General features: G+C 34.3%; 2 protein-coding genes and 1 long non-coding RNA gene across 4 annotated transcripts; 1 reads left to right on the forward strand and 2 right to left on the reverse strand.

Moving 5' to 3' along the window:
• The first annotated feature begins 2501 nt into the window (after nucleotides 1-2501).
• Nucleotides 2502-4571, forward strand: LOC138893427 (uncharacterized). The gene is made up of 2 exons (XR_011408960.1): nucleotides 2502-3088; nucleotides 4203-4571. It is a non-coding gene; the product is annotated as an uncharacterized lncRNA (long non-coding RNA).
• Nucleotides 4572-7342: 2771 nt separating this feature from the next.
• LOC104090018 (zinc finger A20 and AN1 domain-containing stress-associated protein 8) lies at nucleotides 7343-9658 on the reverse strand. Of its 2 annotated transcripts, XM_009595049.4 has the most exons (3): nucleotides 9524-9658; nucleotides 7732-8268; nucleotides 7343-7652 (listed from the first exon to the last, which is right to left on the reverse strand). In XM_009595049.4, exon 2 carries the CDS (start codon nucleotides 8253-8255, stop codon nucleotides 7737-7739), a length of 519 nt encoding a protein of 172 aa, XP_009593344.1. In that variant the 5' UTR covers nucleotides 8256-8268; nucleotides 9524-9658; the 3' UTR covers nucleotides 7343-7652; nucleotides 7732-7736. The 2 variants fall into 2 exon arrangements, with proteins under 2 accessions (XP_009593344.1, XP_009593343.1); XM_009595048.4 differs by having other exon boundaries at nucleotides 7343-8268; nucleotides 9398-9567.
• A 4453-nt stretch (nucleotides 9659-14111) lies between these two features.
• LOC104090016 (transcription factor MYC1-like) lies at nucleotides 14112-15488 on the reverse strand. Its single transcript, XM_070192219.1, has one exon. The coding sequence runs from the start codon at nucleotides 15329-15331 to the stop codon at nucleotides 14519-14521; it is 813 nt and encodes a 270-aa protein (XP_070048320.1). The 5' UTR covers nucleotides 15332-15488; the 3' UTR covers nucleotides 14112-14518.
• Nucleotides 15489-18547: the final 3059 nt, after the last annotated feature.

Below are 18547 nucleotides of genomic sequence, written 5' to 3' on the forward strand. Positions count from 1 at the left end.
GTTTGGGCGCCAACCCTTGATTATATTCCCCCTTAGTGATACAGGGCGCCAACCCCTGGTTACATTATTTGTTAGTGATACAGGGTGCCAACCCCTGGTTACATTCGTTCTCAGTGATACAGGGCGCCAACCCCTGGTTACATTCCCTCCAAGTCTTTCAACCTCACTCGTAGGAGACGCACTTCCTAGTTATGGTGCCAACCCTTGACTATATTCCTCCTTAGTGATACAGGGCGCCAACCCATGGTTACATTCTTTGTTAGTGATACAGGGCGCCAACCCCTGGTTACATTCATTCTCAGTGACACAGGGCGCCAACCCCTGGTTACATTCCCTCCAAGTCGTTCAACCTCACTCATAGGAGACGCACTTCCTAGTTTGGGCGCCAACCCTTGATTATATTCCCCCTTAGTGATACAGGGCGCCAACCCCTGGTTACATTCTTTGTTAGTGATACAGGGCGCCAACCCCTGGTTACATTCGTTCTCAGTGATACAGGGCGCCAACCCCTGGTTTTATTCCCTCCAAGTCTTTCAACCTCACTCGTAGGAGACGCACTTCCTAGTTTGTGCGCCAAACCTTGATTATATTCCCCTTTAGTGATACAGGGCGCCAACCCCTGGTTACATTCTTTGTTAGTGATACATGGCGCCAACCCCTAGTTACATTCATTCTCAGTGATACAGGGCGCCAACCCCTGGTTACATTCCCTCCAAGTCTTTCAACCTCACTCGTAGGATACGCACTTCCTAGTTTGGGCGCCAACCCTTGATTATATTCCCCCTTATTGATACAGGGCGCCAACTCCTGGTTACATTCTTTCTTAGTGATACAGGGCGGCAACCCCTAGTTACATTCTTTATCAGTGATACAGGGCACCAACCCCTGGTTACATTACCTCCAAGTCTTTCAACCTCACTCGTAGGAGACGTACTTCCTAGCTTGAGTCATTCCAATAGGAGACACACTTCCTAATATGAACCATTAATCCTAGGAGACACACTTCCTAGTCCGAGTCTTTCAACCTCACTCGTAGGAGACACACTTCCTAGCTTGAGTCAACCGTATTCATTTTAATAGGAGATGCACTCCCTAATATGAGTCATTATTCCAAGGAGATGTAATTCCTAGTTCGAGTCCTTCAATCTCACAGCCATTCCAATGATACCCATGGGACACGCACCTCCTAAGTCCAAGTTATATCAATTTTATACCTAAGATAAGAACATCCTTTTCGGAGCCTTTAGTTCCATTTTTGGATCTTTCAAATAAAATAAGCTGACTTGCAGTTTTACCCAATAACTCGCAAAATTTTCTCAGTGCCAAATTGGGGCAGAAAATTTTGTTCGTTTTGTTTGTCTTTGATGGCTTTGCAGGCCCTGCCGTAGAGCATATGTTGTGACGATTAAAGCTTGCAGTTTCAGCTTTCTCATCATAATAAAGAAGTTTTTCGGTCACAAGATAGTTGGAGTTAGCTTGGATAATGTGTCAGCAGCCCAGCTTCTCGAGTTTCATTTTCCCGAACTCTGATCCGGAAAGAAAGCAATCAAGAATGAGCCATGATCCTTTCCTCAAAGAGCATCAAGATCCAATCTACGGTCAACACAAGCAAGCAGGTCAAGAATCAAGATTTGACTCCACAAGACACATAGATTAGGAATTTTGTAACTCTTAGTTTCCATACATATGTAGTTCTTTCTCTTTTCCTTTTGATGCAAGCAACAAGTAACAGTAACAGCAGCAACAAGAGTCTTAAATCTAGTGTCTGGTAGTCCCAGCTACCCTTTCCCAGAACTACATTGAACTAATTCCTCTAAATAAGGATATGTAGGCTACCTCGGACGCAGGGTTCGGTCACCATTTTAAAAAAAAATGCTTTCATTGGAGTAATATGTGAGCAAAAATTAACCATGGCATTCACTTTTCTTTACACGAAAACTCTTCATGTTCTCGAGCAAAGAGGGGCAGCTGTGAATACCTAATTTTTGTACTATTTTAACACCTCCTAAAGTCATTAGTGTTTTGTTGCTTTAATTATATTTCCCAATTTTTGTGTCTTTGATTGCATATTTCCTATCATAAAAATACTAAAAAATAGTTCTTTCTTTATTTGTGCATTTTAGGAATTAACTAACTATTCAATTGGTGAATTAATCTAGTTAATTGATCATTTGAATAAGTTACTTAATTAATTTATTTGTTTGTGTAAATTTAGTTTAATAAGTAGGATTAAGAAAGAAATTGGGCCAAATTTGAAAGAGAAAGTGACCAAAAGTGCAAGATAAGGGGCTGCCTTTAAAAAGGTCCGGAACGACGTAGTTTTGCCTCAAAACTACGTCGTTTCATTAAGTGACCCAAGATCAAATCTCACTCATTGATCACTCATTGATCTAATGGTCCATATTTGATCTCTCAAGAGGTATTTAAAGCCTCAAAAATCTGAAAAATTCCCTCATTTCACCCATAACTCTTTCTCTCTCTCTCTCTCTCTCTTCTCTCTCTTCTCTCTCTTCTCTCTCTCTCTCTCTCTTCTCTCTCTTCTCTCTCTTCTCTCCACCGCTGCTGCCGCCGCCGCTGCCGGAAATCACCCACCGGCGGCGGACCACCTCCAAACACCTCCAAATTAACACCATATAATCTCCACCACCTCCTCTTCCCATATCTCCAAACCAATTCCTTCAAAAAACCCTCAAACTCCTTGAATTTTAGATCTAAGAAACTTTAGCCGCCACTTTTTGGTCCAAATTCTTGAAGCTCCGGCCAACACCACCCTACAACACATACATGAATGGATAGAGCTCCACGAGACCTATCTTTTCCTACTCATTTCACCCCCAAAATCTCCGTCGCCGCCGGCCCGCTCCTCGCCGCCGCCACGGCTCCACCGCATCACCACCGTCAAAATGCCCCGAACCCCCATTTTAGCTATTTTTCGACTCAAAGACACTCGTTTCTTTTGGCGAGATGCTGAAACGCATTTCGTTCTAGCATCTACCCGAAAGAAACATGCGTTTCGGAGTCGGGTAGTCGCCTTTTAGCATCTCCGGCGTCTTTTCGTGGCTCGAACGACTTCAAGCATACTTGTTAGGTATAATCATCATCTCTTTAATTAATTTCTAAATTTTTTTAATTTAGTAGATTAGTTTCTGATTTTTTTTTATTTATTTATTTTTTCTGTTTTGGTTATTTCTTGTTAATTAGAGTTTCAAGTTAGGTTTATTTAATTAGCTATCTCTATTTAGTTTAGTGGTTTGTTAGATTCGTTATTGATTTAAACATGATCCTTAGTGTATTAGTTAAATCGTTCACTTAGTTAGTCGATTATTTAGTTGTTGTTAGTCGTTGTTCGATTATTAACGATGCTCGTTCTGTTTTGAGCATTAGTTTGTGAATTTAGTTGTTTGTTTAGTAATTAGTTTGCACAAATCCAATTCATTCCCATCAAGTTGGTTTTAATACTTAGTTCAATTACGTTTTTAGTCTCGTCTATGCTTTGTCAGTTCATAGTTGTCCAAGTTTGATTTGTGTTGAGTAAGTAGTTTGTTGTTGATGGTTAAAATCTGAAGTTTAGTTTATTTTATCATAAAATAGGGTAATAGTAGCTTACTTTTACTAGTAGGGTTGCTGAAAGAATATTTTTTCTCCTTGCTTCTGACACAACAGATTTTCAGGTTGTCCTTTCACCTTTGGGACAGACCTTGAACAGTGTTTAGCACACAAAGTCAGTCTTTTGGACAGATTTTTGGTGAACCAAAATCTGTCCAAAAATCTAACTTTATTTGCCTATTGAAAGGGCTGCTTTTCTCCTATAAAAGGGACTGTCTTACACTTAGAATGCAGAGATCCTTACTCACTGAAAAGAGGGACTCTAGCTTATACTGAGACACATCTTGTAGAGTTTCTTAAAGACATATATCTTTTGAGAAAAATCAGCAGCTTAATACATATAACAAGCTGAAATTTCAGAGTTTTGTGAGGATTATTTGAGTGCAAAAACCTCAAACAAAAATAGAAAGATCCCTTAGGCAATTTGTGAAGTTGATAGCTACCAATTTCAAGCATCTTTGTTAAGTTTTCTGGGTTGTCTTAACACTTGAGTTGCTGCTGTTTCTACTGTATTTGCTGCTGAGTTTTTTTTGTTGCTGTACTGCTGTATTTTATTATTCCACAAATCAGGTAACTTTCAAATTCTTATATTGCAGATTCTTGATGATAATAAGAAGGATTTGATCCCGATTTGGTTGATGGAACATATTAGATCTGATTTTGTTTCAAGATGAATGTTATATTAGTGTTATCATCATGTAAATCTGTTAAAAATTAGTTAAATTATCATTTTCTTATTTATATATGTGATTGAAATTGCATTATGTTAAGATTACTTAATTTAAGAAAAAGATAAAAACCCCACTTTTAACCATGTTAGTTTAGTTTGGGCTCTTTTCCGTGAGTTACTTTCATGGTTCATGTATAATTATCTAAGAAAGACTTCTAGCTTCAAATGTTTTGATGCTTTGAATTATAGTCAACATAATGTTATACTTAATATAGTTCTTCTCTTTAGCATTGAAGTATTACCGTTTTCTTGTAGTTTTTATATTTAGTCGTGGTTTTTTTTATGTTGTTAATGAGTGTAGTTTGATTAGTGTCATGATTGGTGTAGATGAGTAGAAATATTATGTTAGTCCTTAAGAAATAGTTGGTTAAGAAGATAAAAGATAATAATTAGCATGTAAGTTTCTTTTATGAAATTTTTTTTTTTTAGTTTGGACATCAATGTAAGAAGCAATTTGGGCTTAGAAGAATACTTGTTATTTTGTGTTGTCTTGGTCATCGAGGCTCTTAAGCAACATGGGCCAAATAAGCTAAAATTTGTAGGCCCAATGACAATAGAAAGCAAGATGGGCATTTTCTTTAAAACCAATAAATTGTCTTTTTGTTAAATAAAATAGGTGGCCCAATACCATGAAAGTTTAACATAAGCTTACCCGGGTTTAATATCTTGCATTAGTGAAAAAATATTTTTTTAATAATAATATATATTTTTTTCCAGTCGAACAAGTAATAAATAAAAAAGAAGCGCTTTTTAATTAATTTAAGCGATAGGCAATTTTAGGCACGTTTGAGATGTAGACCATGTGTTCATACATGGTCCTTGGTCGATATATATATATATTTTTTAATAAAGTAGTCATGTGTGCATTCCCACTCCTTGACTTTTCAATATTAATTGTATTTAAACCATCTGTACCGACACGTTCTTTGTTTTAATACATATAATCAAATAAGGACTTTGTGTGCTTGCACGCTTCTAGGCCAAAATTATTAATTATTAAGTAGCACTAGACAATAGTAACTTAAGGCAAATAATACACGCCTTATCCAAAAATAATTCAAGCCAAATTTTAGTCAATAAAAGTAACCGTGCTAGAACCACGGGATTCGGAGAATGCCTTACACCTTCTCCCCGGTTAACAGAATTTCTTACCCGGACTTTGTTTTCGCAGACCAATAATAATAGAGTCAAATCTTCCTTTGATTAGGGATTCAAATAAAAGGTGACTTGGAACACCAACAAAATCAATTCCAAGTGGCGACTCTGTAAATAAAATAATCCCTACTCAATTTTGTCACTTTAATTGGAAAAACCCTTTAATCCACGCAATATTACTTTGCGGGTAGAAAAAGGGGTGTGACAATAACAAAATTGTCCCGGCACTTCATTTGATTTTGACATTGTACACATGACATGAATATGCAGCATACACCACATCTCATCCAGTTACATTGTATTTGTTTCTGATAATCTGACCTAAAGAAGTCAAAGACAAAGTACAACAAATGCTACTACAAAATCAGGAATTACTTGACTAAAACTCTGATTTCATCCAAATGGTGCTTAATTATAGTCTCCAGAATAATATGTGAATTAACTTATGTATGTGCTTTTAATTCAGAAGTAACCATTTTGACAACATTTGTGGTTGAAATTGGAAAAATATTAATTTGAAGTTGAAATTGAAAATAAGTGGTTGTTTGGGACAATGGTAGGATATTCCATGAGATTACTTATCCCAGCTTCTATATGGGATAAATAATCCCACCATTTTAATATAAAAGTTATCCCGGCATTAGCTAATACCCCAAACCAAACACTAGATAAAGTTAATCCCAAATTTTATTCCGAGATTATTATACTTATCCCATGTACCAAACGACCCCCAAGTTTGTGGAAGTTATCTGTTGACCATGTTTCGTTTTGTGTTATTGTTCACTAAAACACACCTTATTGTAGCAGAATGGGCCTTGAAATAAAAGGTCTGAAAAAACTAGTTTTATAGTCCCTCATGCTGCTCTAAATTTCACCCACAACTTAGTAAACACATGACTTGTTCACAATATATGCACTCACAGAGAATTTGACACAGTAAAAATTCAAAACTCTCAAACAATCAAACTTCTCTTCAAAATTGACATAAAATCAAAAAATTCACTGCAAGCTCAGGTGCAACATATCCAGAAAGCAAAATGAATTGAAGACGATATCCAAACGTTGGATGAAGACGTACAAAAGATCATGAAGCGAAATTTACAACACCACAGCATTACCATGTTAATGGATGTTTTTCAATGCTATCTAGATTTGCACACACCACTTAGACATATAATATCTGATAAGTACCAAGTGAATAAGAATGATGCATGCATTAGGGGGCACGTCATGCATTCGAACCCTGCTGAAAATAAAGCTTGGTATTTAAGTTGAGAGGAATGTAGAAGGACGGGCTCTGACTCGGCGGGGTTTCAAAGCCTGTCCGTCAACTAGAGTCGGCCAGAAGCCCAAAGGGTATTTCTCCAATATAAAAAGAAAGACCTACTAACTAATCTTCCTATTGTACTATTTGACTCTACATCGACGTCTGAAGTAAGAAGCTACTTACTTTTGGCCAATGATCCCTCCTTTGCTCAGGAGCAAGTTGTTGGTACAGATGATAAATAGCATAAGATCTCAACCATATTCAGCAAAATACAACACTAGTCTTGAATGTTAATTGCCAGAATTACTGACAGCTAATCAGTAGGCAGCCCGGTGGACCAAGCTCCCGCTATGCACGGGATCCTGGGAAGGGCCGAACCACAAGGGTTTATTGTACGCAACCTTACCCTGCATTTTTGCAAGAGGCTGTTTCTACGGCTCGAACCCATGACCTCCTGGTCATATAGGAGCAACTTTACCAGTTACGCCAAGGCTCCCAAGATAACTCATAACTAATATGCGCTCACAGAGAATGTGATATAGTCAAGTTCAAACTCCCAAATAGTAGCAATAACATGTGAGACATAGCTAGGAAGCAAAATAAATTGAAGATGATATCTGAAACATTGGATGAAAACATACAAGAGATCATGAAGCGAAATTTACAATGCCAAAGCACAACCATGTCAACGGATATTTTCCATATGATCTAGATTCGCACATACCATTTAGACATGAAATATCGGACAGAATACCAGGTGAATCAGAACAACACATAACAGACGTAATCGAAGTGGATATCAAACCAGCACAAAGGAAGGCATGAAACTGTAGCCAACACACAAATTCTCCTAATAATTCTTCAAGCTGCAATATCTTTTAATCTTCTTTGCCCCTGAGGTTTAATAAGATCTCATATTATATGTTGCCATCAGAGGAAAACCAAATGAAATCACCAAATTTAAGCACAATACCCCTTCTAGATCTTGTCAAGCTTTTCTGCCTTCACAACAGGATTGGCCTTTGCTATTGCATCTTGGGCAGCAGAGCGGTAATCAAACTGGCAGTCATGTTTATCCGAGTAACGGTGTGCTCCACAATACAGGTTACCGCAGCGACACTTGAATCCAGTGAAGCCAACCCTTTTTTTACAAGTGCCGCAGCGGTTAGGACCCTCCTTCGCCTTTACTTCAGCAACGACACTAGAGCTTGAGGTTTGAGATGATGGCAAAGCTACAGCCTTTGCTTCCACAGAATCAGGTTGCACATCGATGGAGCCAACAACAACCGTTCCCCCCTTCTCACTGGCGGTTGATCCATTGACAAGGTTTTCAATCGATGATGCAGCTAACTTAGCTTGTTCTTGTTTCAATACCGTGTCCCTGTAACACTTAGAGCACATGTTCATGTTTGCAGCACTTCCGAAGAAGCCACAGTTGTTAACACACAAAATAGGGCCTTCGGGATGGGGTTGGCATCCCGTCTCATCATGCTCCATACTTTCAACACTCCTGCGCAAAAACTCATTAGAGATAACAACATTAATACAAAAGAAACCTCCTAAAACTGCTTCTCCTGAGAAAAATATAATAGGGAAAGGAAAGCATATTCTTTCCTTCCACTCGCTATAAACCATCTAAATTTATGCAGCTAAGTTATAGGCCGACGAATAGAGGCAATGCAGCATATTGTTGTCGGGTTCATGAGTTCATCTGAACCCGGTACTTTCGGCGTAGAGAAATTTATGTGTAAAAGCTCACTAAAATTATAAAAAATAGTCGATATGAACTCATAACTTTAAATATAATGGATTCAATGTTAATAACCTTAAAGATTAAACTCATAGAGTTTAAATTCCGGATCTGCCTCGGCTGAAAAAGACCATTTTTCTAAGCAAGTAACAACGGGAACACGCCCACATTGTAACCAACCAAGTACACACGAAGTCCCTCTTGGAAGGGCAAAAAAGAAAGATGAACATACACATGTTCATCAGACGCAACAAACAAAGCGATATTCAGCAAAAACAAAAATACATGAGTATGAATGTATAACAGATTTTGCAGGTAATATAAGCAAATCAATCAACCAACTATGTCTCAATCCAAAATCAGTTAGGAGCCGTGAATTCATCTATATTTATTTCCCATATATGTCCATTCTCTCTCTATTCAAGTAATATAAGCAAGATCAATGTTGTCAAGGCCAGGCACTAAAGCGTGCTCACTCATTACGCACGAGTTCTAGCGGTACTAAACAACAAATATAAGTTGCGCTGTTTAAAGCCCCAATATACGTGTAACGCTTTTTTAGAGCTTTTTGCCTTTGACAACAGTGAGCAAGATACTCAAAAATATGTAAGCCAGTTAAAATATGATTAACTCCTAAACTTGAAACTGAAACAGGAACCAAAAATTCTGGTTATGCAATTCATGTCACAACAACTCTCTATATTCTAACTGTGACCCTCTGAGTTTTGACAGCTAAGCTTTTGGTTCAGAATTAAAAAACCTAGCTCCAAATCAAAGCAAATTTAACCCAGGAAATAAAAAAGAGTAGTCAAAAAGCTTCATCAACATTAATATACAATAATAATTCTTAAAAGGGTAAAAGAATACTCTAATTGAACAAAAATAGTACCCAATTCTTGAGGTAATCCAACAGATCCACAAACACAGCAAAAAGAATTGTAATACGAAATATTAATATACTTCATAAAATAAACAAAAAAAAGAGATAAGAACAAAAAGGGTTTTAGAAATTAACCACGTAAGAGATTAAGATCGCCGCAAGAGAGAGGAGAGATGTGGTGAATGAATTATGGCAGAGTTTTCTTTCTTTTGTATGTGTCGTTTTTCTTTGTTTTGTCTGCCAACAAAGGAAGATACTTTACTGATTAGGTGTAATCGTGTTGGATTCTTATTTGTCCTGCGCTCGTGCATACTTTACGTGGCGTTTTGTACTTTTAAAAATCCTTTTTCGACAAACTTTTTAAAATATCTTTTGAGAGTTTAATTAGAAGATTTTTTATTGGGTGAACACTTTTAAGTCGTTATTTAAAATAAATCTACAATTTATATTGTATTTAAAGATTAGTCAATTCACCTAAATTTCAGGACCAATTATCATGAATTTCAAGACTTAATGTCCTAAATTTTTGAGCTCCTAATTTGAAATTCAAGACTAAGTGTCCTGAATTTCTGAGCTACTAATTTAAAATTTAGGACATAAAATTCGAACTTCATGACACAATTTTCGAACTTTATGACACGGTGTCCTGAAATATGAATTTTGAGGTTTAAACTCTAGGACGTTGTGTCCTAAAGTTTGAGCAAAATTGACTAATTTTTAAATACATTATAAATTATGAATATATTTTAAACAGCATGCTTAAAAGTGCTTACCTGGTATCATTTTCACTTTTTTATTTATGATAGTAATTCGGTACTTGGAGTGGTCTCATAGCTTGTTTGGTCAAAGCTTCTTTTTGGCCAAAAATATTTTTTTGTGGCTGAAGTTATATTTTCAAAGGTAATATTTTCATTTGGCATTCACTTTTGTGTTATTGAATTTATAACCAGCTTTTAAAAAACGTTTAACTGATACCCAATTTTTGGATAACTTCATATACATACATTTTTTTTCTTTTTCTTTACTATTGTTTTCTTCTTCTTTGTGCTTAGAGTTTGTTCTTCTTCTTCTTAGTTGCAAAATAAGTTTGCTAAATTTATTGTTGTTTTGACAATTTGATGATTGAGATTTATTCTTTATGAAATTTGAAGGTTATGTTTCAAAATTAAGCTCACTTGGAGTAGATTTGAGCGTTGAAATTGTGTATTGGATTGTTGAAATTCGAAGCACAAATTTATGTTTCAGAACTTAAGATTCGAAATCTGAAATTGCACACATTAATTTAATATTGTCGGGACCATGAAATATTATTAGTTTGTAGAGGTATTATTTAATCGATAAATTAATATTTATTAATTTAAAGAGTGTTTTCGAGATTCAATGAAGGTTAATTTTGATTTGTATCTTACTAATTTATGTATCATATTTATTGAACTAATATAAAAAATAAATTTATTTTACATAAAATACAATGTATGATGTATGTTTATTGTTATAATTGTTTTTATTAAATGATTCATTGTAATCCTCATTGTTTATTCATTGTAATTAATAAATCATTGTAACGTTCGTTGTTTCTTAATAATCAAATATTATTCATTATATTTTTACTAAAAGTATTCAATGTATGATAGTGAGAGAATATACTATATAAGCAACGTAGAAAATTTCTTCAAATCATACCCAACAGTGACTTCTCATAAAAGGTGTCACAAAATCAACATTAACAAATCAAATACGTAAAGCATTATGTGAGTACAAAAAGATCATTCCACATGCGCTCAAAAAGATTTGCAGTTCTGGCTTAATGAAAAATTTTATTTGAAAATTAGTCAAGGTACAATATCAAACACACTCAAACGATCAGCTGAGTATCTTTCGGCTAACTTAGAAAAAGCATGGGATATCAAGCGGCACAAGCCAGCAAAATTTTCAGACATGGGAAGGTTATTTATGAGTGGTTTCTCCAATACCAAGACCGTATGAATATAACCGGAGAGTTAATTTTGGAGAAGGCAAGAGATACAATGAAACTTTTATATTCTCAACAAGATTTTGAGCACAACTTTTCTCAAGATTGGTTTGAGAAATTCAAGCTAAGACATGGTATCAAGTCATTTCGTTATTTCGGAGAGAGTAGTTCGGTTGATATACAAGACATGGAGACGAAATTGGAGTCCATAAGGGAAAATAATAAACCAATTCCCTATGAAAGATGTTTTTAATATGGATGAAACTGGTTTGTTTTACGGTTTATAAGCTAATCATTCTCTTACTATGAAACAACTTGAAGGAAGAAAGCAGGACAAAGAAAGACTCGCAGTTGTTGTTTGTTGCAATGAGGATGGATCTGAAAAAAATCCTTTATGGATTATTCAAAAATATACAAAAACGCGTTGCTTCAAGAATGTCACCATGAACAACTTGAATTGTCACTATCGTGCAAACAAAAGAGCATAGATGACAAGTGTATTTTTTTATGAATATATTCGTTGTTTTTACCACAAAATGCATGGTAGACGAATTTGCTTGTGGTAGATAATTGTCCAGTACATCCAAGAAATATTGAAGGACTATAAAATATTGAATTGCTTTTCTTGCCACCCAACATGACATCAAAAATTCAACCTTGTGATGCTGGGATAATAAGAGCTTTCAAGATGCATTATCGTAGTAGATTTTACCGTAGGATATTAGAAGGCTATGAGCTGGGACAAACTGATCCAGGAAAGATTAATATTTTGGATGTTATCAATCTTGCGATCGCAGCTTGAGCGACAAATGTTCAGCAAGAGACAATAGCAAATTATTTTCGACACTGCAAAATTCGCTCAAGGGATGAAGCCTCAAGGAATTTAAATGAACCCACTTGTGAAAACAACAACATTCATGAACTTGAGGTCATGATTAATGATTTCGGTTACCACAAGAAAATGAATGTCAATAGCCTGTTGGATTACCCGAGTGAAAATGATACATGATCAGAGGTCCAGAGCTTAGAAAAAATTGCGGATACCATCGGAGAAAACTATGTTGATGATGAAGTTGAAGACGATACAATACATTTAGAACCAGTTACACGTAAGGAGACACTTATCGCGTCTAGACCTCTTCATAATTTTTTGGTGCAGTTCGAGAAGACAACACCGGAACTTTTGGATGCAATAAGAAAAATTAAAGATAGTTTTAACTGGATTTAAATTTTAAGAAAACGCAAAAAACACTAGAATCATATTTCACTAAATTGTCTTAGATATTTTTGTAATTCTAAAGCATTATTAATTTATAATATTAATGAGACCATATAGTTATATAGGGGTCTTCTGAAAATATATTATCTTATTATTTTATCGAAATCGGTGATTTCTTCTATTGGCCCAACTAGAGATCGGAGAAAAATATTATCTTAGAGAGTTTCGTAATCTATCGAATATTAATTTAGAGAGCTTTTACTGCACTTAGGATTCGAATTTCTGAAGTTGTATTTAAAAAATAGAGATATGAAAGAATAACTAGTCAACAAATACTTCTTATTTATGAGTTCTTATGTGGCGTGGAAAAGAACATGATAATTAAAAATAAATGGAAGGATATCATAATTGACCGAGTAAATGAGTCTGATTTCCAAATGAATTCAGTGTATATCTTTCTATTGGGCTTGTTCTGTAATTTTGAAGAAAAAAATTAGGTAATTAGAAGGTGAGAAGATATAAGAAATATTATTTTATATGCCTCTTGAAGTTTATACAAATAGCCTATTCAAAGACAGCCAAAACGCAAGTGCAATTTGAATACGAAAGCAAAGAACAAACAAAAAGAAAAAGAATTGCTAAAGAACACTTTTGCGTATAGAGATGCAGAGTATATGTGAATACAAACTACAGTAATTCTCGCTGTAACTGTTTCGTTTGTTCCGATATTTTTTTAGTTTGATATACCTATAACAATATTTGATATTTAAATATCTTTTAGCTGTTTTAAATAAAAATTATCCAAAAAATTAATTATTTTTCCTTTATAATGTTCCATATAAAAAAATTATTTAAATTTAAAATATCGAAAGCTATGCATATTTTACTAGTTAAATATTGAAGAAAGCTAATACATTATTAATAAATACACAACTAAACGTATAAAAATTTAAACTCTAAAGCACACAAAGCTACCTAGAAAAATAAAAAAATTCAAGATTGATGGATAAACTTTGTATTTGTAATTTGTTTCGTAGATTTTATTCTCTTACTAGTGATATAACGCTTGAATTGGCGCATGTCCAAATCTTCAGCAAAAATCTTAGCTTTGTTAAATAATTGTTAAACCTTAACCGTTAAATCTTCTATCCAAATAATTAAAAATTCTATATGGCTGTTATAGATGAGTAATTTTATAAAGAGCGTTCTGCTATAAATTATTGCTTATAAGTAAAAAATTATTATAGAAAGGTAAAATATAACTTAAAAAATCGGTTACAAGGAAAATTTGATTTTTATAGTGAAGTAATAGAAAGGTCAGACTATATAAGGAAATTAGTGTATATATGAGACGGATGAAAGTTTTTAAAATTATTTCTATTTTAAATGAGTTTAACTAACATCCACGGAGGATGGAAACTTTGTTTTACATGGTCAAAGTAATTTTTAGAGCCTATTACTGCAGTAACTTCTAGCCTTTTTTTTCTTTTAAAATTTAAGCTATAAATAAGGAAATAGTAGTATAACGTAACTTATTTACGAAAAATAAAGGATTAGGATTTAAAACAAAACGCATAATATGCCTTACATGCATTAAACTAAAGTCTCACAAAAAAAAAAACATTCACATCTTTCTCTTTTCTCTTCACGCGAAAGCTTCATTTATAACTCCCCTTCTCTCAACCACAATCGCTACACTAAGATTACGAAGAACGTTATAAGTCTCAAGAATAAAAAGAAAATCATAAGTCCGAAGATGTTGCAAAAGGCATGTAATAAGTCAAATCCATATTCAGAAAAATTCAACTCCCTAATTAAAATAATCCTTGTGTTTGCTGAGAATTTTGTTGCTGATTTTGATGACCAAATTCAGAATTATCATTTCCAAACACAAGTCGCTTACTGCTATTACTTGAAGGAGTTGTATTCAACGAATCCTTTACGGATCCGTAAGCCGAAGGGCCGACAGATCGGGCTCAGACGGAACAACACATGAGCCCGATACGAAGCCCGTAGGCGAGCCCATATCAGTGTTTAAGTTAAACAAGTCTTTAACTTTGTTCATCAAATCTGAGCTCTGGGATATCAACTCAGTTGACCCGAGCTCAACAACACCATTAGCTGAAGGAATACAAACCATAGTCTGAAGCCCGAATCCTTGGGCCTGTCGGGCCCGTTCGCAGTTAGAAGCAGCTAATCTTTCTGTTCCAGTAACCCAAATCGGGCTTGAATTATACATTGCCAGGCCCGGAAGCCCGCTTCCCTTAACAAACGACTGGGTCATTGAAATCAGAAAAAACCATTCAGTATCTGTTACTTCTTCATCCACAGTGTCATTTTCACCACTAGTTTGTGTGCCGGAAATTAAAGAATTCACCTCTCGGAGAACTTTCTTCCGGTGTTCTTGCTCCGCGATAAAATAAGGCGAAAACGACGTTGTTTTACACTTATTCTTGTCTTCTTCCCCTTTATAATACCCATTACCCCACCTCAACACAAAGGGGCTCGCGAAATCCACGACCAACGATTGCCAGAATATGGCATACGTCCACGTTTCGCGAGCCCCATCAATTAATGTCTGGAGTCGCTGTTGCAGCGACTCTATGTTGAAATACGGCATCGACTTTAATGGGTCTCCGGCTGTCCCCGTCACCGACACCAACGCCGGAGAAACTGAAGTCCGGGGAGTTGGTGTAGTACTGCTCCATATATTATTATTCATCGTTGGTAATCTATAGTCTGTCATTTTCATAAAACAAAAGAAGAAAAAAAAACTCCCCAATCAATTTAGGTCTGTTTGTTTCTTGATGAGCAAAGTGGAAAAAATGGTAGAAGTAGAGAGAGAAAATGGAGAGGAAAGTTTGCTAGTATGGAATTTTGAGTGAGCTTTTTTTGGGTATATATATTCATAAACCCCAAAAAAAAAAATTGTTTGGTGATAAGAACGAGTGAGTGAAAATGTAGAGAGTTTGTTAGGAGAAGGAAAGCCGGCGCGATTATTATGGTTTTACTCTGCTCCATAGTCAAACTTTTTGACAGTTTTTACCACTTAGGTAGTGTTAAAAAATATCTTACGTTATCATCGATGCAGGTAGTCATAGCGATTTAATTTTGCCACACAGAATGTTTTAAAAGAGTACTTATCTACTTTATAGTTCCGTAAATACTTCCATCTCTTCCTAATAACAACAATAAAGTATAAACCCACATGTCCCAATAGGAAGGGTTAGTGGCATAGCCACATGCAATGAAAGCGGTCAGATAAACATCATTCATCAAAAAATTATATTATATAATTAAATTAAAAATTATTTTATATATATATATATATATATATATATATATATATATTATTATTATAAAAATATGAATGTTCAACACTAAATATTGAACGATCAAAATATTCTTAAAATATTAAATATTTTACACGTTAAAAATACAAAGTTGTGATAGAATACAAATTTAACCGTGTGAATGAAATAAGAATTGGTTTTCGAGAAGGCATGTATTAATCACGTAAGAAAAAAGTAGTGAGCAACAAGGAATCAAATTGGCAATGTTTCTCAAGTTTTGTTTTATTCTTGCGTTAAATTTTGTCTTAAAATTTCGTGATTTGTTTCCCTGAACCGACATTCTATTTATCTTATATAATTGTCTCTTTATCTTATACAATTGTCTTATTTAGATAATTAGTAGTATATTTTTGGGAAATCAAAATCTTGTAAGATTCATCTAATCTCTATCTATACCTATTTATTAATATTTATATTATTATAAAAGTATAAATATTATTTTTTTTATCATGGGTGACTTGACCGTAAGAAATATGCATGGATGCCAAAGATTTCTGAGAGATTATAGGGGCGCTTTTGGTCCGAATGAGTATGTGTTTTGAAGTAAACCAAATTTGCTAATTTCGTCTAGGATCATGCATTCACATATCTTCATAACTATAAGACAACTTCACATTCGAATTCTTTAACTTTCAATTCTATCATGCATAAAGGTTGAACTACAAAATAAGGTAACAAGATCTCGGTAACATTAGTCAAACAAACAAAACTTGATTAGCACCACCACCAATATATGACTATTTCTTGATTCGTAAGACCTTTTTTTTTTTCCTAAATCACTTTGGATATTAATTATTAGTGGAGAAAAAGAAAAGAACCACTTTGTAGCATGATATTCCATAATTAGAAAATTATTTAGAAATATAGAGTGAAAGCAACAAATATCTAATTAATTTAATTTGATTTTTCTTTTTTAAAGTTTGAACAAGATTCAATTCTTTTAAATTTAACAAGACTACACATGTAAGTAAATTTATCATTCTTATATAAAATATAAATTAGTTGACAAGGGATATACTTGCAATATATATATATATATATATATATATATATATATATATATATATATATATATATGCACCTTGACTCTAATTTGAAGTGGCTTGTTCAATGCGCCACGCTTCACCTCGAAAACCCGAGTCGAGATTTAAAATTGCCTCTTATGAGTTCTGAACTTTTTCACCAACTCGTAATTAGTTTTAGTTAGAGTATTTGCTTGGTTAATATTGACATCAAGATATTTAATTCGATCAAAATATAACAGTGTTCAAAAGAATATTTTTATTTCAAGATGATTTAGAGCTTGTTTGGTCATGAAAGTATTTTCACTTTCTCTCGAAATCAGTGTTTTACCATAAAATTTTCAATCTTAACTTAAAAGATGAATTTTGGAATTTTTTGAAAATTCACTCAAATCACTCACAATAATTCAAAAACAATCCAAAATTATATTCATATTCAAACACAACTCTAATTTTCAAATATCATTTTCATTTGATAAAAAAAACCATTTGTTTTCCAAACGCCCACTTAATCTCAACTCGACGAAATATACGAAATATTGACATTCAATCTACAATAGGTAAAAAGTTATTAAAAATACTCCGAATTTTCTTTGCACGCTACAATCCACATAGAAAACAATTATTGGGAAACAGAGCAATGGAAAAAACAAAAAAACAAAATAAAATTCACTCATCTTAATTGGATAGAGATAATCCATACCCATACATCATTGTAGTGTAAGAAACAGATACCTTATAAGACCTTAACTAATACTAATATATTAATGCCAAAAAACTAAATTAAAAAACATAAATATAATACTCTATTAGTATTCAAATAAAATTAATGCAAGAGGAACCCCATAAAAGATAAGAAGAGAGAAGAGAAAATCAAGGCACTTGACAAAGTGAGCTGAAACCCAGCTCCGGCGTCCATTCCCGGAGCCGGGGCCGCAGCAAAATCGCCTTCTTGAGCTGTGATTTTAGTAGCTGCTACATAAATTATAGTGAAAATGGTGAACATGGTAAGTTTCAAGATTCTTACTGTTGCCATTCCCCTGATTTTATATTGATATAAACAGAGAAATTAAGAAGCAGAAAATGGAGTTTAGGAGTGAAAGAATGAGGAATTGAATATGAGAAAAAATGAGGTGGAAAGTCTCTGTTTTTATAGCCGTTTTGTTGGTTTTTCCAGTAACGTTCGAATTACGAGAGGGTGGAAAGTTCAAAACTTTTCAGAAATAGTACAAACGTTCGAAATTCTGAAACGACGGACCTACTTGTGGACAAAACAAAAGATGTAGGACCCACTTATGATGTACAGTTAGTGGCCTGTACACGGTCGAATCGTTTTTATTACTCCTTTGAACATGAAACTCCTCTCCTTGGCTAAGTGTTTATACGTAGTAATTAACTTAAATATTGATGTGTTTTAAAAGTATTCGTAAAATATATAAATAATAGGTTAAGAAATCGTAAAATGAAAACTTAATTCGCTAAATCAACATAAGATTTTTTCTAAGAAGTCACGGAAATAAATGGATCTTGCCCCCTTAAGCTCTTAGGGGTAGTGGCGGACTTAGAGCATTGAATATGGGTTTTCGAAAACCA

Source organism: Nicotiana tomentosiformis, chromosome 1 (assembly GCF_000390325.3).
Source record: "Nicotiana tomentosiformis chromosome 1, ASM39032v3, whole genome shotgun sequence".
In the NCBI taxonomy this organism is placed as follows: domain Eukaryota; kingdom Viridiplantae; phylum Streptophyta; class Magnoliopsida; order Solanales; family Solanaceae; genus Nicotiana; species Nicotiana tomentosiformis.

Coding starts and splice junctions, on each gene's coding strand:
- LOC104090016 (XM_070192219.1), bottom strand. CDS start 15,331: ATGAAAATGACAGACTATAGATTACCAACGATGAATAATAATATATGG.
- LOC104090018 (XM_009595049.4), bottom strand. CDS start 8,255: ATGGAGCATGATGAGACGGGATGCCAACCCCATCCCGAAGGCCCTATT.